Here is a 25164-nt window from a genome sequence, read left to right on the forward strand (position 1 = left end):
TGCCTAAAAGTTGGTCAGGAGGTAGATACGCATGCCTGCTACAGTAAAATGTTTTCAAAATTTCCTTAGGGTTTACGGTTTTCTCTCCAGGTGCTTTCGACCGATGTGGCGCAACAGGACAAACTCACGCTCAGACCCATCTTTTCCCATATAAGGGTGTTTGGAAATCTTAAATATTTAACCAGAACAGATTCCAGGAGGATTAGTGAAGCACAGATTTGTTTCTGCCTCATCACTCCTACCTGTTCTAGACTTTTTACAGGAAAATCAACATCTGTTGCACCGACACCAGCCCTGATGTGTGTAACACATGCTACAATCTTTAATATGTTTTCTGGAGATGTTGGCATCAGGGCTGCTGCTATAAACTCATTGGATCTCTGAATAGTGATGTTTAGGTTATAACATCTAGTGATGGAAAAAGCAACAAAAAACTATTATGCTGTGTACTTAAGATGGAAACTTAAGATGGAATATATGCACGTATATTCATGACATGCTTTGATTAAAGTAATTTATCCTCGGTGCAATTCCAGTACCGAAAAATTACCTTTATACCAGGTGAGTGTCTCACCTGAGAATGTGAACCTACTAGGCTGATTCTGTGCCTTCAAATAATTTTAATGCTCCTGTAGAAGATTCATAACCTAAAAGTTACAGGAACCTACAAGATAACTTATAAGGAACAGGTCTGAAAAAACAGTCGAAAAAACACAGGTCTGTGTTTGATGCATCATTTGATGCATCAAACACATCAAACTCTTTGATGCATCATTTGATGCATCAAAGAGTGATGTCATCACTGATTATGTCATTGTTACCATAGGAACCAGTGGCGCAACTACACATTATTCAGGTGGATGCGAAAACATAAATCGGCGCCCCCCCCCCCAGACGGGGTTTTGACGCCCCCTCTGGTGCTGCGCCTCTATGTGTTGCATGCGATGCATACCCACTTTTTGCACCACTGATAGGAACTAAACATTCTAATGGTGCATTCACACCAAACACGTTTTGAGCGTCAGGCAAGTCTGCTTTATATTCAAAGTCTATGTAAAGTATTGGATGCGCTGGACGTGTCAAACGCTTCGAACGGTTCAAATGGCGCCGCGCTAGACGCTCGAAGAGCACCACAACCGCCCTCGACGCGCCTCCGCATAGAGTTTGAATGTAAACCAGATGCGCCTGATGGTCAAAATGTGTTTGGTGTGAACGCACCATTATATGTCCAGTGTTATATTAGGTCCACCATATTAGGACCAAAGTGTTGTCCTAATATGATGGATTCATTACTTTGGGTCAGGGGTAATGTTTAGAGGTAAGATGTGAAGATTTTCTAAATCATTCTATAAATAATGATGATATAATGTTAGGTTGTTTTTCTGCCAATTGCATAGCGGCAGTACACTAGTAGTCTAATGTGTTGAATATGCTGAGACACATTCAACACATTAGAAACCAATCAGAACCAAAAGTTTGTCTTTTGATTCTGATTGGTTGTTTCTGGACAGTAGCAGAGCCAAATGAATTTTCACAAATTCTCTGTTTCGTATTTTATTGTCAACTGTTTAACAAATATTAATCCATCATCTAATGTACATAAGTATGTTAGATGATGGATGAATAAGGAACTTGTTAAACAGTTAAAATGATGATGATGGATGTTAAACAGTTTGAGGCTTTGCCATATTTGTGCAAAGCCTCAAATTTTCATAATGCAAAGTGTTAGCAAAACCTGGGCTTGGATAATGACCTAGGTTAGTGCCAACTGGGTGTGGGTCGCTTTAAAGGCCGAGCCGGGCTTAGCTTCTTGGCCTTCCTGCCAACGCCAACATGAAGACCCTCCATGCAACCAGTGGAGGTTGATTGCATGGATGTCTGTCTTTCCTCTGACCTCCATGTTTGTGCGGAGGTTTGGCTTTCCGTGGACTCCTCTGTTTGCAACCTGAGCTTGGGTCGGTGCAAAGGTTGAGCCAGGCTATGCATGGAGACCCCTCGTTGATTCAAGGTCTGTCTTTCTTCGGACCTCCCTGGATGATTGGAGGTCCATCTTTCTTCGGACCTCCCTGGTTGATTGGAGGTCCATCTTTCCTCGGACCATATTTCCTCGGACCTCCCTGGTTGATTGGAGGTCCGTCTTTCTTCGGACCTCCCTGGTTGATTGGAGGTCCATCTTTCCTCGGACCATATTTCCTCGGACCTCCCTGGTTGATTGGAGGTCCGTCTTTCTTCGGACCTCCCTGGTTGATTGGAGGTCCATCTTTCCTCAGACCATATTTCCTCGGACCTCCCTGGTTGATTGGAGGTCTGTCTTTCTTCGGACCTCCCTGGTTGATTGGAGGCCCATCTTTCCTCAGACTTCCCTGGTTGATTGGAGGTCTGTCTTTCTTCGGACCTCCCTGGTTGATTGGAGGTCTGTCTATCCTTGGTCTCCTCTGTTTGTGGGGAGCCTTCTCTTTGCAGGGGGACCTCTGGTTGGGTGGAGACTCTAGGATGGTTGTTTTCTAGAGCATGTTTTAACTCCACCTTCAGGTCTGCAACCTGACCCTGCAGAGCTTTCACCATTTCCTCCTGAGCCTTAAATTTGGAAGCTTGCTCAGAGTGACTTTTGAGCTGCTCCTCATATTTGAGTCTCACTCGGTATTCTTCCATCATTACTTCAATCAGACCTTTATTGTGGGAGGCGTATTTTACAGCCTCCCACTTGAAGTATTCCAGCTGTTTAAGAACGTTCTTGTCAGTTGTAACTTTGGTAGAGCAAGAAACTTGTTCACGTTTGACTTGCTGGTGACGTTCTTTTTCTAACAGATTTTGCAGTCTTTGAATCTCCTCCTGCTGGGATTTGACTTCAGCCTGACATGTAATCCTTCTGTCTCTTTCCTGATGGAGTTCAAAATTCTTTCTCTGCAGTTCTGTTTTAAGATCGTCTATCTGCTTTGTCAAAGCTTTGACGTGTTGGCTAGTCTCTGCCACGTCTTCCATTGAGGGGGTGATCCTGAAGCCAGCAGAGGGTGTTGTTTCCTGCTTGACTTCCAAAGATGTTGGACTCTCAAAGTTGCCGGAAGGACTTGATTCCCCCTGGATCTCTGATTCAACTTCCGGCTCAATGGGGCTGTCATTTTCAACAGGGAAAATGACAGCGTCGTAGTCAACTTCGATGTTGAGGTCTACAATGTCGACCCATGAAAGCTTAGCTGGAAAAGCTTCATGTTCGCAAACAATCTGTTGTTGCTTCATATTTGTATTCTAGTAACTTCTTGCTTCTCTGAACGTCGAACGTGCTCTGAAGGGTGATCTGTCGCGATAGAACTGTGGAGCAGATCAGAGAAAATCCTGTCTGCCAGATTACATTCAAGAGAGAAATTCCCTTGTGATATCATAGAGTGATGACATCAATGCTGATGTCATTGATACCATTGGAACTGAACATTCTATCCACCTTCATGAGAGGCTTACTGGGGAAACGATTATGGGTCTTACTTCTGGCGGCTAGTAAAAGTAGCAGTATTTCATTGTAATTTATAGGGTTTTTGGCTAATCTATATTCATGATAGACGTTACATCTCTTTTGTCGGTTAATACACTGTGCAGCAAGGCAGTATATTAACATTAGCACAAATATTAGCATTTCACTGCTCCCCATTAGCATCAGCCTTTTCCCTAAAAATAGCTTTTATCTATTTTTCTTATTTATTAGTCACCCTTAGTATACTGAATGGAGGAAGAAAATGTAAAACAACATGCTAGTGACAGCATTTAGGCTAATGTTAGCAATTTGGCTCATTTTAACTTGTAAACTAATTTTAACATACAGAATGGAGAAAATCCATGTTACTGAACATGTTTGTGACTCTCCGCATGCTATTGAGTACATTGCAGCTTACTTTAGCATTGATGCTAATTTGTAGCATCAGACGGGCACACTTTGGCAGGCCCCATTTAAATTTCTTCAGAAATGTTCTAGTTTTTTAATTATTATCATTATCATTTAATCTCCATGGCAAAACGCCTCAGTGGACTTAGCCCCGCCTTTGAGGACAAAGCTCCTCCTCCTCAGAGCTGCATTTTCCAAACTTACGGGTGCTTAACAGAGCACCCGTCGCTTGCGGCTTCTCGACTCTGCTCCTTCAGACTAGCCAGCAGCAATTAGCAAACACCTGGTGGAACTTTACATCTGCCGAATTCATTATATGAGCTACTGCTCCATGAAACGCTGGTAAAAATGCTGTTAAAGGGTTAAAGTGATGACTTTCTGAAGGTGGAGTTTCAGAATGATCTGGAGTTTTTAAAGAGTCAGAGGCCCAATTTCAAAGAAGTCATATTTATTTTAAGTCATATTTGATTTTTGTAGTTGTCACAATGTGTCTGGAAAATACATTGTACTGGCTCTTTAATGGAAATGGTGCAACTGTGTTTTTAGACATCAGCTGAATATTGATAAAAGTTTGCGCACATTTGTAGCGAGTGACAGACCTAATGATATTTTGTAAATAATCTGCCTGCAGAGGGTTTTCGTCACCCCAGCTGGTATAAATTTGATCTCCTCTGATGTAACCTTCCTCCCAGCTCAGTGCTGTCTGCAGGGTTTAACCCCCTTCATGTCAAAATGTGACCCACAACCCCCTCTGTCGAACCGGAGCGCGTACAAAGTCAAATCAGAATCAGAAAAAGCAGCGGCGAAGTGGATTTCCCGTCGCTTCCCCCCAGCCTCGTCATCCATCAGGCTAACTAATGGAGCCAGAAGGAACACAGGGAGGCTGGAGGAGACGTGATGTAGCGAGCAGAGCAACAGCTGAAAGACGGCTGTAATGTTTCCTCATCAACATGCAGATGTGTTCAGGTAACAGTCAGCTCTCAGTCATCTGATGCAGCTGTTTGTGTCGACTTTAGCAGCTGCTGTTTACGCTGCAGTGAGGAGTTCAGATGAGTGATGGAGAGGATGGAGCCGGTGAAATTAACAGATAAAGGCAGAGAGGGGATATTTGTCCCATGAAGTGATGGATGCAGACGTTAAAGCTGCATATTTGGCAGCTTGTCAGCTGGATTGAATGTTTTTATGAGCTGAAGTGAGTAATAACACGAAGCAATGAGCTTCAGTGACAGCCGAATGTTTGTGCGTATCGTGATTAACTAGACCAAAGGGGTTTTCAAACAACCTTTTTGAATTCTTTGTCTAAAAAGAAAGATGCATTCAGTCCTGAACCTCCAGTCCTGAGACACATAAAGACGGTTACAAAATCAGCCTTCTATCAACAGAAACAAAACTAAGGTTTTTATCTTTGGACCTAAAGAAGAACGATCTAGAGTCAAACAGCTTCAGTTATTATAACTAGAAACTAGAGATCAGGCTGAAATCTGGTAGTAGTGATGGACTCAGACCTGAACCTTCAGAGCCACATAAAGGCAGTCACAAAGTCGGTCTTCTATCACCTGAAGAACATCTCCAGGATTAGAGGACTTATGTCTCAGAAAGATCTAGAGAAACTCATCTATGTGTTTATCTTTAGTCGCATTGATTACTGCAACAGCGTCTTCACAGGTCTACCTAAAATAATCAATCAGATCCAGATGCTGCTGCTGAGTTCTGACTAAAACCAGGAACACAGAACACATCACCCAGTTTTACAGTCCCGACCATGGCTCCCTGTAGCTCAGACAATAGACTTTAAAATACTGATGTTAGTTTATAAATCTCTGAACGGCTTAAATATCTGCTGTTGTTATAGCAACCTTCCAGACCTCTCAGGTCTTCTGGTTCTGGTTCTGGTTCTGTTCTGCATCCCCAGAACCAAACATGGAGAATCAGCATTCAGCCGAAACACTGACTTCAGTAGTTTTTTTTTTAGCCACTAAAAACCCACCTGGTTTGAGCATATGTGATGTTTTTAACAATGGCACTCATCTAAAGCACTTTGAACTGCCTTGTTGCTGAAATGTGCTATACAAATAAACTTGATTGATTGATTGCTTCTCAGATTCGGACTCCTTGGATCCGGACCTGGCTCGGCTCGGCGCGCTCGGCTTCGCCGGCTGTCTTTCTGTGGTTCGGTATAACTCCATCAGCCCTCTGAAAGCGGCTCTGCTCCACCCGGACACCAGCCCAGTCGTCGTCCTCGGACCTTTGGTCCGGTCCAACTGCGGCTCGTCGGCTTCAGCCAATCCCTACTCAGCTGAGAACACGCACCACCTGTCAGGTAAAGTGTGACCTCAGTGTTATCACCTGCAAATACCTAAAATCCCTAAAATACTTATGACTTCCTCCTCTCTCTCGCTAAATAAAGGCCACCAGAGCCAACACAGCCTTTAATAAACAGAACATTATCCAGTCCCTCCAGCTTTTCCCAGTTCCTCCATCATGGAAATTCATGCAAAATCAACATGTCTAATTTTTTCAAGCTAATTCACAATTGTAAGTTTACTGTAAATTTTCTGCAAAAACTGTCAATATCATTGGATTTAAGTGGTGCAAACTCCCACCTCCAGGTGGCAGTATTTCTTTCCTCTACCACACTGCTGCCTCAGCCGTACTTGATGTCAAGTTACAGTCTGTAATCAATGTGGAGAGTCAGAAAAATCAAGCTACTTTAGCTCTTAATAGAATAAGTAAGACGGTGTATCCAATCTCCCTGCTTGTTATTTTTTCCCACCTATTTTTTCTATATGCAGGTTTTAGATTAAAAAATATTGCAAATTTTCATGCAAATATTTGTAAAGTAACGCCATTCTGATTGCAAAAAATCACAAATAAATTGCAAAATCCTGGAGGGAAAGATTATCATACCAGAGAAACTTTATGCTCACAAACAACCTCCACCGTCATCTGTATGGTCCGACTGTTGACTTCAGCTGTGTTACAAACAATTACTATATGATCGCGGAAAAACAAACATTTTGAACAGAGAAACTTTTATTTCGCTGAGTGAGAAGGAACTCGTGAAATTTACTTTTGGGAGTTTCTTCAAGTTTTACTGCAGTGAGAATCTTGACATAAAAGTTAAAACTCTCACTCCGTCTTTTTCTGTGTCCTAATAAGTGACCACGCCATTTTCTATCAGGAAAGTGTGTCTTAAAACCTCTTAACTGCTTTGAGAAACAATAGAAAGTTAGATTGTGACCCGTTTATGTTTCATACAAGCAACATTAAAGGTTTTCTGGTTGAAACCAGTTGAACCTGAGGAAGATAAATTAGATTCCTCCTGCCTGATTTAATGCACTTTAATGTTCAGAGCGTTTCATTTTATCAAATGCCTGCATTTAAATTGTTTTCTTTCTGTTTATGTTAAAAATAATCCTAGATGACGGACCGATCTGAGCATACAGGGTTCTGTTGAACAGCAGATGGACCTCAGTCGGAGCTCAGTGCAGAGTTTTTATCCTCAGGCCGCAGCTGCAAATATGATTCAAAAACAAGCACAGGCCCTTTCTCCTTGTTCTGGAAATAATTGCCCAGCCTTATGCTCTCTTGATTCACAGATGGTGTTTAAGTTATCAGCAGATGGGCAATGCATTAATATTTACTGAGGAAACAACAAAACAAATGTTTCTTAGACAATATTTTCATCGTCCTCTTGGAGATTTTTCTGCTCTGATCCCAAAAGGTTTGAGATTTTCAGGCTTGGAATGATTTTTATCTAGACGCATTTGAATGTATTTTGAATGTATTTAGGACGTTTTTTAATCGGCACAGGATTAAAATTATGCATGTAAACATAAACACAGTAACTATAAAACATATTTACAACCACTGGGTGCTTTATCCTTTCAACTGCTTTTACAAATCAGTCACGATCAACAATATTTGTCATTAATACGCACACTGGAAACCATCTTAGCAGTAGAATTGAATTGAATTGAATTGAATTGAATTGAATTGAATTGAATTGAATTGAATTGAACTGAACTGAATTGAATTGAATAGAATAGTCGCTGCCCAAACAGACGATAAATACACATGTAATTCATATACACATCTAGAAATGTAGACTATGTACAGAGCAGTTTAGAAAACAACAGAAGACCAAAGTTATTTCATACCTTCCAGATATCAGCATATTAATATCTCAGCTTCATAAGATGCATTTCCGTTTTAATATTTTAGGAAGTTTTCTCACCTCAGTTCCATCGTTGCAACATTTGTTACATTTTCAGCTGCTGCTGTGTCAAAACCTGTTCCCCTCCTCGCCTGTGGGGGCGCTGCACCAAGAACTACTGAAGGAAATGACAGAAAACCTCTGAACAAGACACTGAGCACAACTTCCTTCTTCACAAACTGTAAACAAAAATGGAGTAGCGTCAGATTTTAGTGGTTATAGGATTTCTGTTTTGTCTTTAGGAAAATACCATGAGCCATTTCTCCCTCTAGGCTAACGCTAGGCTAATGCAGTTATTTTGGTTTTATTTACCCAAAATGCCCTGCACTGTAGTCCATTTCCTGACTTTGGAGCGGTCTCTGGTCTGCTTGGCGTTCACATTTTCATTCAAACCGCACCAGGGTTTACTTTAACTGAGCCAAGAGCGAGGTTTGTAGGCAGACCAGAGTTTGATTTGTATTCACACCTCCCCAAGTGAACCGGACTTAGTAGGAAAATGGACCAGAGTTTGATTTGTATTCACACCTCCCCAAGCGAACCGGACTTAGGAAAATGGACCAGAGTTTGATTTGTATTCACACCTCCCCAAGCGAACCGGACTTAGGAAAATGGACCAGAGTTTGATTTGTATTCACACCTCCCCAAGCAAGTTTGATTTGTATTCACACCTCCCCAAGTGAACCGGACTTAGTAGGAAAATGGACCAGAGTTTGATTTGTATTCACACCTCCCCAAGCGAGTTTGATTTGTATTCACACCTCCCCAAGCGAACCGGACTTAGGAAAATGGACCAGAGTTTGATTTGTATTCACACCTCCCCAAGCGAACCGGACTCAGTAGGAAAATGGACCAGAGTTTGATTTGTATTCACACTTCCCCAAGCGAACCGGACTCAGTAGGAAAATGGACCAGAGTTTGATTTGTATTCACACCTCCCCAAGCGAACCGGACTTAGTAGGAAAATGGACCAGAGTTTGATTTGTATTCACACTTCCCCAAGCGAACCGGACTTAGGAAAATGAACCAGAGTTTCATCAAATACGCTCTATAAAAAAAAGTAACTAATTTAAAGTCAAATTCCTCAAGAAAATCTGTAAATATTTAATTGCAACTAGGCGGGTTCAACTGTATTTAAAATCACTGTTACTTATAAGCCGATAGTTTTTTTTATTAAGTCCTTTATTTTGCAGTTTTAGTAGCACAACCTGGTCATCACTTCTGCTGGCATTTCTCTGTCCTGCTCTTATTCTCTTTAAAAATAATCTAAATCTAGTTTCCTCTCGTTCTTCCTTACTGTCTCTCTGCTGCAGACCAGTCTGGCTCTATTGGTTCTGGTCAGCCTCTGGTGAACGCCATGAAGTCGGACTCGGCATTAATCGGAGGTAGGTTCTCCGTAAGCTATCAAACTTTCCCCACAGCGGTGATGGAGAGAAATATTCCATCAGACATACATTTCATTTCTCCTCCTCCGTTGGAACCATGACCGCAAGAATCGAGTCGCTTAAAATCGACTGAATCTTTGCGACTTTGGCACTCGGCACACAAAGAGCGCAAAACTAATTACAGCCGAGCCGACTGGAGAAGCTTCTTTCTTTTCCTCTGTTATCTTCAAATGTTTCAGGGCTTTAAAACCAAAGATACTGAGAGAAATTGATTTCAGACTTGTTCTGGAATTCCAATTAATATAAACTTGGAGAAATGAGCGAACTGACTTACGTTTAGCTGGAGTAACAGACTGCAGGGCAAAAAGAGACGGTTTGACCACGACATGCTGGGACCAACTGCTGGATTCACAGAGAATCAGCCGAGTTCAGGCGATTTTTACATTTTATGCGCTTGGAGAATAATTGCCTGCCCTCTCTTTAACCTCAACATATCTCTCTTTTCTTTCTTTGAAAGTTTAATTGACCACAAAAACGATTACAGTGCATTTATACTCATGATGTGGAGTTTCAGCGCTCAGAGAGATTTCTTCTTTTGCAGTTTTTTCCACACATAAATACTTCAAATCATCAGTTATTCTAGGACTCAAGTCATCTATCGATATTATGACAATTAATTGATTAATTGAATAAAAACTCATTCCGTTTTCTACTTAAGCTAATAGAAATATATAAAGAGTAAAAAACTGTAATAAGAAAAAATTCTGTGTAAAAAACATATATACTTAAAATCATCAATTATTCTAGTAATCAAGTAATCTATCGATATTCTGACAGTCAATTAATCAAATTGGTAGCTATTTAAGCTGTAAAAGAAATATAAAAAAGAGGTAAAAAAAATTATAAGGAAATATTTTATTGCTTTAAATGCAAAACTATTGAAACATCACTTTAAGTCACAAGTTTGAAGTATGAAAAAACTTTTTTTAAGTGTAGATGAGAAATACATAAAAAATAACTACACTGGTGTACTGGTGTTGAAGTCCTGGAAAATGCTTGAATTCCAGGTGCAAAGTTAATAATTTATTTGTGGTCTCATATTAACATTTACATTCATATTTCATAAATGAGAATATATTTTCAGACGAGGCTCGTTGATTTTCACGTTTCATGGTCAAATGTCTGTTTCACGGAGGGATTCTAATCGATAATGGAACCGGTATCAATAAGTTCCCGTCCGTAAATGATGAAGGATTTCCGACGTTGTCGGTTCTGTCTGTCCGGGCTGCACAACCCAAACACCGTCTCTGTGTTTGCGAATGCTCTCTGCCCCGCAGGTGTCATAGCGGTCGCCATCTTTGTGATCGTTACCGTCTTCGCCGTAACCGCCAGATTCCTCTACAGGAGAAAAGAGACGTATCGGAGTCGCGAGGTCAAGGCGGCCAAACAGGACGAGAGCCAAGATTTCCACTACAACAACCAGACTGAGGGCCGGAAAAACGCCTCCGGTGAAAACGCCAGGGAGTTTTTCATGTGAGCGGAGGCCGACGCGCCTCCTGGTGTTCATCCAGGAGGAGGCCGCGGACAGAACCGCGCCTCCGGACTTCACGCTGCACTACGAGCCACTTACTCTCTTTAATGGATGCAAAAATGGACTCGTAAAAACACGGAACAGCACACAGTTTTGACCTTTACTGTATATTGTGTAAATATGGAGCCGAGTTGTTCAAATCCTTGTTTAAGCAACTGTAAATATTAAAAATGTAAATGTGAACATTGGTGAAAGGTGGTTTTATGGGCTGTTTTAACTGTGTTTGTGACGTTCCTGACGTGAGTTTTAGGGCCACATTACGAAATAGAGTTACAGAATAGAGTCATAAAACTCAAATATATGAAAATAAAGTCATAACATTAAGAGATCATTCTTGAAATATTATTCCTTCAAGTATTTCGACTTCATTCTCCTATTATTTTGTATTAAATAATTTGTTTATATGTATTTTTTTTACATAAAGTAATTTTATTACTTTAATCTCCAAAAATGATTTAATTTGCTTTATTTGATTTAATGTCACACTGTCAAAAATAATTTAAAAAATGAACTTGTCATTCTTGTATTATTTCAACTTTATTCTTGTATTATTTTTCCACTTATATAATCTGTATATCTCACAGTGGAAAACATTTTAAATAAAAAAACTAATTTTATATATTTATTCTTATATTATTAAAGTTTTACCATACCTTGTTTATATCACAGTGGAAGAATAAAAATAATTTTGACATTATTCTCAAAATATTTCAGCTTTTTTCTCAAATTATTACGATTTTATCCTTTTAATTTCATTTTTAAATTTTAACTTAGTGTGGCCTTAATACTCCTTCGTGCTCATGGCATTTTTCTATAGGAAAAGAATGAATGTTTGCGTATGTAAAGGGATTTTTTTTTTACCTTTAATCGGGTTCTGAGCTGCTGTTTGCTCAAATGCAAACCTTTTTATCGTGTGTGCTGCTTTGTGGAATGACAATGTCAACTCTTCAAATGTTTTGAACCCATTTTAAATATCTTAAGAGGACATGTGGGGTTGTGTGCAGTAATTACGAATAGTCACTATTTTACCTGCAGTAGCCAGCGGTTAGCGTGATCCAAGTTTAGAAAATCTTACCAAGTGTTTTTTTATCTAGTTTCTAGTGTGAATATGTTAACACACTTAAAATAAGACAAAACTAACAAGTAACTTTTTAGCAAGATAAAGGAGCTAATTCCTTAATATTGATTATTGCACTTATAACATGGGAAAAATATGTTGTTAAACAGAATTTAGCAAAAAGAATTCAGTTAAACATCAAGACCTGCTGAGTTAACCTGAGAGTAGCCGTTAGCTTGAATCGATGTAGCTCTTAGCTTCCCTCTGAGTAGCCGTTAGCTTGAATCAATGTAGCTCTTAGCTTCCCTCTGAGTAGCCGTTAGCTTGAATCAATGTAGCTCTTAGCTTCCCTCTGAGTAGCCGTTAGCTTGGTTCCAAATAGCTGCTAACATTACTAGCACATGAGAATTTAACAACGTGACGGCTGACTGCAGGTAGGATACTTACTGCTCATTACTGACTCAGCAACCCCACTTCAGCTATCAAACTATATCTTTAAGATTTAAAGTACTTCAAGAATCACCTGTCCTAAAAAAAATCTGAGCAAAAGTTCAAACAAACATGTTTCTTTAGGCAACTTACAGAAATATTTCCCTTTCTTTTTATCAGGCCAAAGGAGGATTTTAAAAACACACAAAAAAATGAATGTTTATTATCAAAACTGTACATTAATTTAATAAAAGTCTCATTATGAGGTTGCTAGGAGATCAGTGGAGGTCTGGTGTCTCTTTTTTATCCATCATTTGTTTGTTTTTTTGTGCATATCACAATTTCACAAATTATTTTCCAAATTATATCCAAGAAAGAAAACATTTAAAACACTAAATATCATTAGCAAGAAGCTAATGCTAATTCCTGTAATAGAAAACAAGAGGAAATGTTGATTACATGTTGGATTTTAGCCCTAAAATATTAAAGAACACCCATTTATTTTTTAACTAATTTAACAAAAAATTGAAGCTGTGATCTGTTATGATTCAGGTGCTCAAACATTCAGTTCACCTTTAACCTTAACCTGTAGATCTGTGAGCCAATCAGAGTGCACTTACATTTGTCTCCATATTTTATGTTTTAATGTTAAACCTGAGGGTAGTGATTTGGTTGCTACTTGTTGCCACACCTTTCAGATCACTAATGGATGCACTTCCTCGTTCTTTTCCAGATATTATAAACAGAAAGTAGTGCATGGAGTTGAGCGTGACCCAGATGAGCAGGACCCAAGGTGCAGAAACTCAGGTAGATAAGAAACAAAGGGAGCAGATTCAAACTTTTTAACAGATACGTATATTTTAACACGCAAAATGTTATTTTTGTGAAAAGGAGCAAAAACCTTTTACCACTTTGCTAAATCAGCTTTAAAGGGATCCATGGCTACTTGAACATTTTGGCCTAAATATGTTGTAATTTTATGTTGTGATCTACTGTTTACTATATTAGCTGTAGCTAACAGCATTAGCAGGAGCTAACAGCATTAGAAGTAGCAAACACAAAATAAAAACAAATAGGAAGATAATAAATTTATGTTTTACAGGGACCATGAAGCATCTTTATATTTTAACACACCATTCTAATATATTTGAGGAAATGTTTTGATTTTTACTGTAAACAGCTTGAGTTAAAAACTGCAGCAAACATAGAATGCTAACCTTCTATGTTAGCATTTCCAAGCAGCACAAACACCAGATTTTTTGGCCAAATATCTTCACTTCCTCCATTTGATCGTTGTCTTCTTCATTTCCTCCTGCTTTCTTTTTGAACGCGCTTCGATTCAAGTTTTATTGCTTTTATTGGGCAATAATTACTGTTCTGTTTGTATGAAGCTAGTTCTGTAGCACCTAGCATACGTCATCTACCCAGAATGCATTGCAACGTAAATATAAAATTTAATTTACATTTATAAAAACTAAACAGCCTACTGCATTTTTACTGTATGGTTTTTACATCTGAAATAAATGTTTTCAGATAAAGGCTGTTGCTATCGCTAATTGTGGATCCCTTTAGCATAGCGTCGTTTAGTAATATGTGGAATATGCAGTTAATATAACAAAATTAGATCCATGTTTTATACTCAGATGTTCAGAATATTATTAGGAACACATGGATAAATGTAGATTAATATTGAAATTTGTTTGATAAAAGAGAGAAAATGCTTTTCAGATTGCAGCTTAAGCTAGCACTAGCTTAGCAATGAGACCATTTTGTTGGGGAAAACCTTCCCCATTAGGTGATATAGTGTATTATTTCTGGACTAAATTAGCACTTTCCACATAAAAAAAACAAACTCCTGTGGTTTTTAATTATTTCTACCCTAGTAAGTCGTCCTTGTTTGCCAAAACTACCATTTTATGCAGATGACAGTGAGATCTGAAACATGAATGAATCACAGCGTCTTTCACGTTCATATCAATAAAAGCTTTTAGTTTTTTTTCCTTGGAAACTTTTTAAAAATTTCTTTACTTGATGTTTTTTATACAGACAGTAGTGAGATCAAGAGCAGTGGGCCTGGAGGAGGAAGAGATCTTGAAAGAAAAAACATTTTTAAGGAGCGTTCAGCCAGAAAATCTCCATAAAATACCAACACATTAGATAGTTCTTCTAACTGAAGTCGGCACATGAATTAAACATTTTCATGAGTGATTTTCTTCCAGCGACTTTTTGCTACTGTGCTGTGTTTTTTTTTTTTCCAGTTATCAAAAGGCATCTTCAAAGTCCTTCTCTCTCCAATCATGCAAATGAGCAAAACACACATCTGTTTTGAGGGTTCTCCGCTCTTCTTCGGCTTTTGGAGAGATATTTTCTTATAACTGAGGGTTTGTTTTCCTTTTTTTTTTTACTTAGTTCTTTTTTTTTTAGCTTTTTAGGAACGCCTTGCACAGGATGTTCGTTCTGTTGTGATTTTCTTCCCCTCCGCGCCTGCAGGGAGCTTCACATTCAGGCCTGCTAATGGCTCTGAAGAGCAAAGCTTTTAACACTGACAGCTGACTGCATGCAGAGCTGGTTAATGTGCTTCTGAACCCCTAATCTACTTCGATCTTGACAGGTGGTTTGTTTGCTCTCGTGATGAAATGAGACAGGAAGATGACCTGAAAGGCTTTCTGAAGCAATCATGGTACAAAAAGGGAAAAAAACGTGATGCAAAATGAGGAAATGTGACTTAACTCCACCAGCCGAGAATCGCGCTCTAATGACAAAAGTTGGTAAATCCATAAAGTGAATAATTCATGTCTCAGTTTGAGTTTTTACCACTGCAGATTTGGTATGATTTGTTGTATTTTTCAGAGTTTGATTTTTAAAAGGAGAGAATATTTTACTGTCTCTGTGAGTTCCACCAAAGATTTATCACACATGTGTCAAACTCAAGGTTTGAGGACCAAATCTGGCCCGGCATAACCTTTTATGTGTCCCTGTAGACTCATAAAAGATAACAGTTGTTCTTAAACATTATCTTATCAAACAAAAGCAGATTTTATCTGTTTACTGTCAAATTACATAAGTAAAAATTTACGCAAAGTCAATAAAACTCCACACTATTGCATCGAAGTGATGCTAACTCCCACCTGCAGGTGGCAGTGTTTCTTCTACTGCCTCAGCCTAACTAGATGTCAAGTTATACTCTGTAACAGTTTCTGTTTCAAATGTCCGCAAAATTTTGTCAATACTCAGCTTATGTGCATTTCCACTAAATAAAAAAATGCAATTAAAATCACAAAGATTAAATTTACTCACGCGGTAAGTCGTTACAACTCTTATTGTCCTCAAGCTACTTCCTGTCATCTTCTTTGTAGTTTCTGCCAGTAGTAACATCCGGTTTTTGATCATGCGACTTGTGTGATGTGAAAAATGTTTCCCCACTGCAATTTAGCAAAACAAACCAGTTTTGATTCAGTCATAAAACCAATTGACATGTTTCCATTAAGTGAATTTATTTCCAAAATGTCAAATTGCAGTTATATGGTCAATCGAAACACAGCTCGTGATTGTTATGAAGAGTAACAAAAAGTCACATTTACTGCCATATGTAAGCAAAAATATGGCAAAATTTCTAAATTAGCATCACAAAATCAGTGATTTTTGACTACAGAAATAATCACAAATCCTGGAGAACCTGATCAATGTGAAGTTTATTAAGTATTACTTAGTTTTAAGTAGTACTTATTAAATTCAGATGGAACTTTTGATTAATATTCCAACAATTTAATGAGTTTTATCAGCACATTCTGGCTCAACCGGTCCTTTGACAGCATTCATGAAAATGAGTTTGTAATCTATAAAATATTGTAATCTACTGTATTTACAAACGTATTTGCTGGTCAGCGTTCACTCACATTTGAGTGACAAAATATTGCTAAAAAGCTCTTTATTTGGAAACCATTGAAGAAAACAAAAAGATAAGATATTCCACTGTCGGGAATTGTAAGTTTTTTCCCATCAAAGTTTCACTTTTTGCACTGATAGCAGCTATTTAGGCTCAGCAGACGAAAAACACAAGACGTAGAAATGAAGTTCAACAGTTGAACCAATGAGCTCTTTAGTTTACTTAGTTAAATGAACCTGATACTCGTTTAAGTCTGATCCCCATTTACATGCGTTCACATTTACAGTATGTGCTCCTTCCAGTCGTACCGTGGGAGGAAGCACATCCTTCAGTGCCGACATTTCTGACGGCTGTTAACATCCCAGAGATGAGAGGAAATATGTAGATGCGCGCCGCGTTGAGGAGCAGTGGGTGTCGGAGTGATTCTCTGTGAAGAGCCACTTATCCTCTCTGCCTGTTTTAATGTTCAGACGCCGGAGGATACGAGATGATTCACTAATCCCCACTCAGTTTATCTAAATCTTACTGGATGAGATCAGAGACCAGATGCGAGGACGATAACTGGCTTCTTAAGCATATCTGGGAATATCATTACGATCAGATAAACTCAGATTTTTGGACTCATTTGTGTTGAGTGCAGCAAACAGAAGCGGAAAATGTTCTGAAAATGCTGATGTTTCATCTGCAGCTGAAACATGACTCAGAGTTTTATGTTTCTCGTTGGTTCAAGAAGAGACTTTATTGCTGCGTCTTTGTTCCTCTGACATTCTGCAAACTGCACCATGTTCTACATATACATATTGTGTTCTTTATTTGTGTGTTTAAAAGTAGCATTTATAATGTATATAGATGATTTATGTCTATCACTAAATCAAATCGCACTGTTTCATACCATTTTCTTCATTCTCTAGTTGATAGAGTTGGTCATTCTCAGGCTGATTTCACACCTGATAGTTCAGTGGATTCAGTCAATTTGGAACCAAAATTGCAACATTTGTTACATTTTAAGCTGCTGACGTGTCAAACAAACCAAACCTTTTGGAAAAGCTGTTCCCCTCCTCGCCTGTGGGGGCACTACACCAAAAACTAGAGAAGGAAACAACATGAAAACCTCTGGAGAAGACACTGAGTGCGCTTTTTTCTTCACAAAATCTGAACAAGTCCTATTTTAGCGGTTGTAGAATTTGTCTTTTGCTGAAGATCACGAGTCATTTCTAATGCTAGCGCTAGGCTAGTATGTTTGTTTTGGTTGTATCTACCCAGAATGCCTTGCGTTACAGTTCGCTTCCTGCTTTTGGAGCGGTCTCCGGTCCGCTTGGCGTTCACATATACATTCAAACCAAATTAACCCAACTTTCTAGGCAAACCAACTAGAGTTGGACTAAAGTGGACTAAACAGGGCTTGTGTGAATTCCCAGTTTCTCTCAAACTGGTTGTTAATCTAGCAGCGTAGGTTTGATGAATTAGGGACGATTTCCCATAGCTGTCAGCTACCCAAACCAGAGACCATCACTGTTCAAATTCCTCTTCTCTACAACATCTACAACACATCCATAATGGCTGCTGGAAAAGACAAAGTGTTTTGTTGTTGAATTAACATCCAGAAACTGCAGACTGTATTCTTTTTGGGCGTGCAGGAGGCTCTACTTCTGCTTTTCAAAGATGTGTGGTTGTATAATTGTGCATCTGTTTGCAACTTGCCTAGATTTAAAGTGGCAAGACTCCATAAAATCGCTGAAAATAAGAATTATTTTATGCAAAAAATGTAATGAACATGTTTAGTCCTGTCCTGATCTGTTCAAGGAGGCATAATAGGTGCTTTAAATAGGCCGCCCAGATTCTTCTGATTGTGAGAAAAATCACATGTGAATCAGCTGCAGCTCGTTAATTGCAGCTCTGGAGCTTTGGGAGTCACTGCTGATTGACGAAATCTCTTCCTGGGCCAAACAAGCCACTTATAGCTATTCAGATGGCTGGCTGTTCATCCATTCAATGGTGTTTAATTGAAATTACACCAGTGATGTTTCTGGATGACGTGCATGAGCAACAACCCAGCTGCTTGCATCTTCCTGTATGACAGGATGGCCTTTTAATTACAGCAGCCCCGCCTTTCCTGCTTCAGCTTCCCTCATTACCATGCAGATCCGTCTCTGTGAACCCATCCTCACCTCTCCATTACCTGAGCAGACACTAATACAGCTGGATGTGGTGGTAATTACAGTGCAGGGCTGCTGTTTACATGGCTGTCCAGGCGTGGAGGCGAATAACGCAGAGATTTACGGCAGGAAAATGACCCAAATGCCAGGAGGTGGAAAGACCAGAAGCAGAACATAAAGATGAAAGAACAGGACGAATGTTTCCTGTATGGCATTTAAAGACAGAATTTATGGAAATCTACTCTTTAATCATGTTATAATATTAATATCTACTCAAAAAGAAACCAGCAGTGTTGATTTGACTCATTCATGCACATTTAAGTTTATTTCTTTATTTATTTTGGACATTTTTAATCTTTCCATACACAAACTGGAAAAAACCAAACAGAAAAATGGTCCTTGAATTTGTCATGACAGCTATTCAAGATACCTTGATGTCTGCTTATACAAAGCTCTGCCCATTTACCCAAAGCTCCGCCCTTTTATCATACGCTCCGCCCATTTACCCAAAGCTTCGCCCTTTTATCATAAGCTCTGCCATCCATCCATCCATCCATCCATTTTCTTCCGCTTATCCGGGGTCGGGTCGCGGGGGCAGCAGCTTCAGAAGGGAGGCCCAGACTTCCCTCTCCCCAGCCACTTCTTCCAGCTCCTCCGGGGGAATCCCAAGGCGTTCCCAGGCCAGCCGAGAGACGTAATCCCTCCAGCGTGTCCTGGGTCTTCCCCGAGGCCTCCTCCCGGTAGGACGTGCCCGGAACACCTCACCAGGGAGGCGTCCAGGAGGCATCCTGACCAGATGCCCGAGCCTCAACTGGCTCCTCTCGATGTGGAGGAGCAGCGGCTCTACTCTGAGTCCCTCCCGGATGACCGAGCTTCTCACCCTATCTCTAAGGGAGAGCCCAGCCACCCTGCGGAGGAAACCCATTTCGGCCGCTTGTACCCGTGATCTCGTTCTTTCGGTCATGACCCAAAGCTCATGACCATAGATGAGGGTGGGAACGTAGATCGACCGGTAAATCGAGAGCTTCGCTTTTTGGCTCAGCTCTCTCTTCACCACGACGGCTCTGCCCATTTACCCAAAGCTCTGCCCTTTTATCATAAGCTCCGCCCATTTACCCAAAGCCCCGCCCTTTTATCACAAGCTCCGCCCATTTATCCCAAACTCCGCCCTTTTATCATAAGCTCCGCCCATTTACCCAAAGCTCTGCCCTTTTATCATAAGCTCCGCCCATTTATCCAAAACTCTGCCTTCACTACAAAACCACAAATTTTTAAGTATTTTTGTAAGTTTCTACTGCAAATATCTTCCTACATTTGAAATGAAACAAACCTAACATGCAAGTAAATCTTCAGAAAGATATAGCATTTTGTTTTAAGTAAATAACTCCTTAATATTGATTTAAAAACATGTCACTAAACAGAATTACAAATTGGAAAAACACAACAACATATTCGAAACATTACCTAAGTAAAATTACAAATTAAGAAAAACATTGTTGACTTTTTCAGCTTATAGTTGTGTTGAGGGATTTGCACTCCAGGGCCACCGTACATACCGTTACTTGATTGTACTATAAAACGGTACAATGTTCCTGTAAAAACATTAACTTGTTATTTTTATTTTATTGTCTCATTTCAAGTGTTATTTCTAATGTTCACACAACTTAGTAATGAAAAGGAAAAGGGCAGATGGAAATTTGCAGAATAAGTTCTGACTTAGGGAAATTTCCTTTCCACGGGTTGGTCTGTGCCTTACCAGAGCCACGAACTCCATGCTACTTCCTGTCTGTTACAGCCGTAGCGTAGCATCAACATCTGGTGAAAATATGCTTTAGCCTTGTTGATTCGCTCCAAACCAGTAGATGGAAAAAACAATTCGCATTTTCTATGTGCAGAATTTTTAAAGTTCACTCAAAATTTGCAAATTACCTTTTGAGTATCTGAGCTTCAGTTTTGCAGTAAGTGACTAAGTTGGAGGCAGAGGATTAATCATATTTGCTCCAGTTTGGATCCTTATTGCAGATAATGATGCGCCTCCTTGGGGACCAAATCCATCTTTACCTCAGCGAAAATAACATTTTGGACTCTTCTCACCAGCTCATTTTTAAATTATCGCGTTTGTCGTCTTCCCACTGGCTATAAATACAGCCAGGCTCCTTTGTTCGCTGACAGACTGCCGTTGTTGTTTGTGCCGGGCCTGTTTCCTGCAGGATCCTGGGATTTGGATGTTTGGACAAGCTGCCATCGCAGCTCTTTGAATCTGTTGTAAGCAAACACAGTTTTATTTACTTATCGTCGTCCTTCAATCTGCGAGTCTGTTTGGGTTATTTTCATTTCCTCCGATACAGCAGCAACTATTTCCAAAGCGAGGGAGGTGAAGTTGACCCAGCACAGTAGAAAGGGTTGACTTTATTATGTCTTCGCATAAAAAACCCAAGCAAGATGTTTTTTATCGTTTTGTTTGGTGCGATTGTAAATTGCACTCATCATCCTCTCCTTTAGTCGCTGGAAACAGCTTGTATCTGCAGAAAGCAGCACCAGGAAAATGCTTGTCTCCTTGCAGCAGAAAACTTTTTAAAATCTTTAATTTCCCGGCTTTGAAGTTATTTTCTAACCCATGAAACTTTGAGTTTGTTTCCACATCCAGCTCATCATTTATGCTTTGAAGCCTAGACAACAAATAATCAGTGATGGGCACACTCCTGCTAATCCGCTAATAGCAGAGCTAGGTTTTGGATTAGCGCCTTAGCTAACTTTGAAAACTTTTAGCACACTTAGCTTTCCTAAATTAATTTTTTTTAAATAAATTGTAAAATCCTAATTTACTTTGTTGAAGTTTTGGTTATCGACTGGTCTATTGATGCTCTTATTCTGAAGTTTATTAATAGCAGTTTCACTTCCTGTCCTCACCTTCTCTCTTTTTATTCTTTACAAGAAACGTACAGAAACAAAATAAACAGAACAAAACATAAGCATAAAATAAAAATAATATGTAAGGGCAATAGAGAACATAAATTATGTTTTTTGTTGGCTCTAGTGGCCTTTATTTGATAGTTAATTGACAGGAAACAGGGTAATGAGAGAAGGGGGAAGACATGCAGCAAAGGTCGCCAGGCTGGGAATCAAACCTGCGACGGCTGCGTTGAGGACTGGGGCCTCCATATGTGGGTTGTGCTTAACCCCTGAGCCACCACAGCACACCCCAACATAAATTATTATTAAATTAATTCCTTATGGTCGTAGTTTTTTAAGGGCAGATATTTGAATTGAAAGTAGCCCTTTAGCATTAGCTTCCGCTAAATTCCATGTAGCAACGTGGTGTAGCATGTGTGTACACCATGTTCACATGTACAAGTTATTTCATATTATTAGGAGAATAAAATGAGAAAATAAAGTTGTTTTAATGAGAAAAAGGCTTTTATAATTACATTTTTGTTAGTTTTTTGGTGTTCACATAAAATTATTACTTAATTCTCCTAATGTTACGTCTTTATTCTTATATTATTTCAACTTTATTGTCATATGACTTTATTCTCCTATTTCTACAACTGTATTCTTGTAACATAACTTTATTTTCATAAAAAAGAAGAGATAAATCTGACTGCTTTGGATTCAAATTCAACTTTTAAATTAGCAGAACTGAAAACTTTGTGCAGAACAAAGATCTAGATGGAGTCAGGCTAACTAATGGTACCTTCATGTTGTGACTTTTTTTACACTTGTATGTTGTTCAGTATGATAAGTGACTGATTTACAATTATATGTTAAGCATAAATTACATGATTATTATTAATTGAATAGAATATGATTGTATATAATTACAAGGATGAAGTGAAATATATTTAAGTGCAAGACATGATTTATTTGAATAGAAGAAGTCTTTTATTTTGAAGAATGCTTAAGTATCTGGTTCTGTTTTGTCACTATCTTGCTTTGTTGATATTTTGGTTGGCTTGGTAACGAAGAGTTGTTGCCGTTATCAGCTGTCGCCGTTTTCGCTCTTCAATAAAGAACTGAACAGAAAGGTTCAGTAAAAGACATACGAACCTCCGTTTTGTTTGAAGAAGCTTCACTCCGTAACACTTCATTTTTACAAACTCTTCTTTCTCTCCACAAAGAAGAGTTTATGATATAGGCATACCATAAACATCACAGTATCATCACAGATATTTTATTTCACCATTTGGTGATAGAAACCGATATTATACGCGAGCTCTGATTTGACCACAGAAGACGAGTCCTCTGACTTTCCGTCTGAGCTTTTACCCGGAGAACCTGATGGAGTGATTGAGCGGAGCTGCTGTGTGGTTTCTTCCTTCAGCGATACGGTTTCTGGTTGGATTTCAGGCTGTTGGTCCAGTTTCTGAAGCCCAGGGGGGTAAATATCGATCAGGGTAGCAGGGTGGTTTCTCACTCAGCTGCCTGCAGCCTCGAACGTCCAACTGTGGATTTACAGACCGTTGACGTTATCCCAACTCAACTGTCTGCTTGAATGGCCTGTTTCTATAATGTCGTATAGAAATACATAAATTAGCAACCAGAATGGAGAACTAAGTAGATTTTATTGACTGAATTTTTGGTTTTTGAAGATTTAATTTTTGGAAAAACAGTTTTTTTCTACCAATGAACTCCATGGGTTTCCATAGTTCAGAGTGACGTCAGCGCCCAGGGCGGCCATCTTGTTTCACAAGCGTGTTTTACAGCTTCTATTTATTTGGGGTTTGAATTCAGAACAACTGCAACTAAATGTTAGTGTCAGACAAGGATTTTTTCTCTTTTTTTACAAAAATAGTCATAATATCACAAGAAAAATGTAATAAGGCAATAAAATCAAAAATAATAAAGTCATAATATGAGGAGAATTAGTTATTTCATGTGAATCCCCCAAAATAACTACTTTTTCAAGCTGTTTTCTCATTAAAACAACTTCTTCTTCTTTGTCATTATTCTGCTAATATTATGAAAAAAGTCTCATAATTAATCAATATTACTCCTTCTTACATCTCACAGAAGGGACGACTGAAATAAAAGCCAGTTTTTGAAAATATATTTTTTTATCATTTGTAACTTTTTTTTATGAAAGAAAGCGAGAAATTCAGATTTGGTATACACTTGTTTTTATTTTTATCGCCCATCCAGCCGCACTAGAACATTACAGATTAACTGTTTCTAGACGAAAAACAGGAAAAGTACATTATTTGTTCCTAAAATTCTCAGTTGTTGCACCTGTGATTAAAAATAAATGAAAATATTATGTTTTCTTCCTGAGTTTATCATTTTCCCCTTTGGGAACCTCCTGCAACGGAAGATTAATGTTTTAAGGTTTACACATCTTTACCAGAGGTGCTCATGAATAGGAAGGCTGCTGTATAATTTTTTTTTATTTTGATACATTTGAAGATTTGTTCCTCTTTGAAGCCAGCAGCAGTATAACACCTTTCCAGCTCAAACCGTAGCAATAAAAATCCTGTATATTTTAAATCTTATCACAATTTGATGCAGCCTGAATAAATCTCCTCACCTGCCCAGACGCCAGCTTCTCCATGTTTTCCCTAAACGAGTTGGAGCGTGAGGTGACATGCGACGCACCGACTCTTCATGAGAATGACACCGGCCCACATAATTATCCCAGTGGGACGCCTCCATTTCCCTCCAGGTATCAGCCAAACTGTCCCATTACTGTAAATATCATGAAGCTTTTTCCAGCTAAACACTCTCATTTGCCCTGTGGCACACCTGCCATTACCCTCGCCCACAAACTGACATTTACAGAAGCTCTTTATTCGTTATCTCTCAGAGGGAAATGGGGAGCTATTTTCTGCCCAGCTGAGGCCTTTTCTTTCTTTTTCTTTCTTTATTCTCCTCCAAATTACCGTCGTACATCCTGAGCTTCGTGCTTCGGCTCCGTCTCATTGTCAGGATTCACTGAAAATAACTCCGATGTGAGCACAGGCTGCTACACCAGGGCAAATAAAACCAAATAAAAACAGGAGGAGCAAATTTCTGCCAAAAAAAACAATCTGGATTTTTGAGACTGGTCTCTGGAATTTTCTAGAAAAAAAATGGGAAATTTCAGAATTTGAAAAGTAGAAAATTTGTGAGAGAAAAATCAGAAACAATGCAAATCAGAAATATTCTATTGTTTGAGGGAAAACAATACAAAATGTGTTTTTCTCAGTTTGCATTGAGAAAAACAAACATTTTCTGAACTTTTGTTTTCAGAAAATTTCTAGAAAAACTAAAAAAACTGGATTTTCAAAATTCAAAAAAGTTCTAATAGAAACATAGAATATTTGTGATTTCTGAAATTTCCACGCTTTTTCTAGAAAAATTCTGAGTTTGAAAAGTCAAACATTTGGGGAAAAAAAATTTCTGAAATATTCTTTTCCGAAAAATTCTGAAAAAAATTTCTAGAAAATCTCAGAAATTTTCTAGAAAAAGCAACAAAAAAGATTCTGAGTTTCAAAATTGAAATAATAAAAACAGAAAATCTGCCATCAGTATAGGATTTTTTTTTTTTACTTGGAAATTTCTGGTTTTCAAAAGTGAAAAGTTCAACATTTGAAAATCAAA

General features: G+C 38.8%; 2 protein-coding genes across 8 annotated transcripts in view; one reads left to right on the forward strand and one right to left on the reverse strand.

Annotated features, from left to right (window-relative positions):
• Positions 1-25164, forward strand: part of LOC103479475 (contactin-associated protein-like 4) — a 154810-nt gene that overhangs the window by 109490 nt on the left and 20156 nt on the right. For 3 of the 7 annotated variants that reach the window (XR_014084278.1, XR_014084280.1, XR_014084281.1), the window contains exons 22-24: positions 5976-6194; positions 9401-9472; positions 13283-13356. Coding sequence is in view for 1 of the 7 variants with exons in the window: in XM_081598347.1 (XP_081454473.1) it covers positions 5976-6194; positions 9401-9472; positions 10810-11009 (491 nt within the window). In the remaining 6 variants the exon portion in view is untranslated. Of the gene's footprint in view, positions 1-5975; positions 6195-9400; positions 9473-10809; positions 12831-13282; positions 13357-14595; positions 14772-25164 lie in introns of those variants that run through there. The other 4 variants (XR_014084279.1, XR_014084283.1, XM_081598347.1 and 1 more) reach the window with 4 other exon arrangements.
• Positions 787-3336, reverse strand: LOC145547999 (uncharacterized). Its single transcript, XM_081598348.1, has 2 exons — positions 2063-3336; positions 787-2026 (listed from the first exon to the last, which is right to left on the reverse strand). The coding sequence occupies exons 1-2, from the start codon at positions 3235-3237 to the stop codon at positions 1759-1761; spliced, it is 1443 nt and encodes a 480-aa protein (XP_081454474.1). The 5' UTR covers positions 3238-3336; the 3' UTR covers positions 787-1758.

Source organism: Poecilia reticulata, chromosome 17, assembly GCF_904066995.2.
Source record: "Poecilia reticulata chromosome 17, P_reticulata-male-v2, whole genome shotgun sequence".
Lineage (NCBI taxonomy): Eukaryota > Metazoa > Chordata > Actinopteri > Cyprinodontiformes > Poeciliidae > Poecilia > Poecilia reticulata.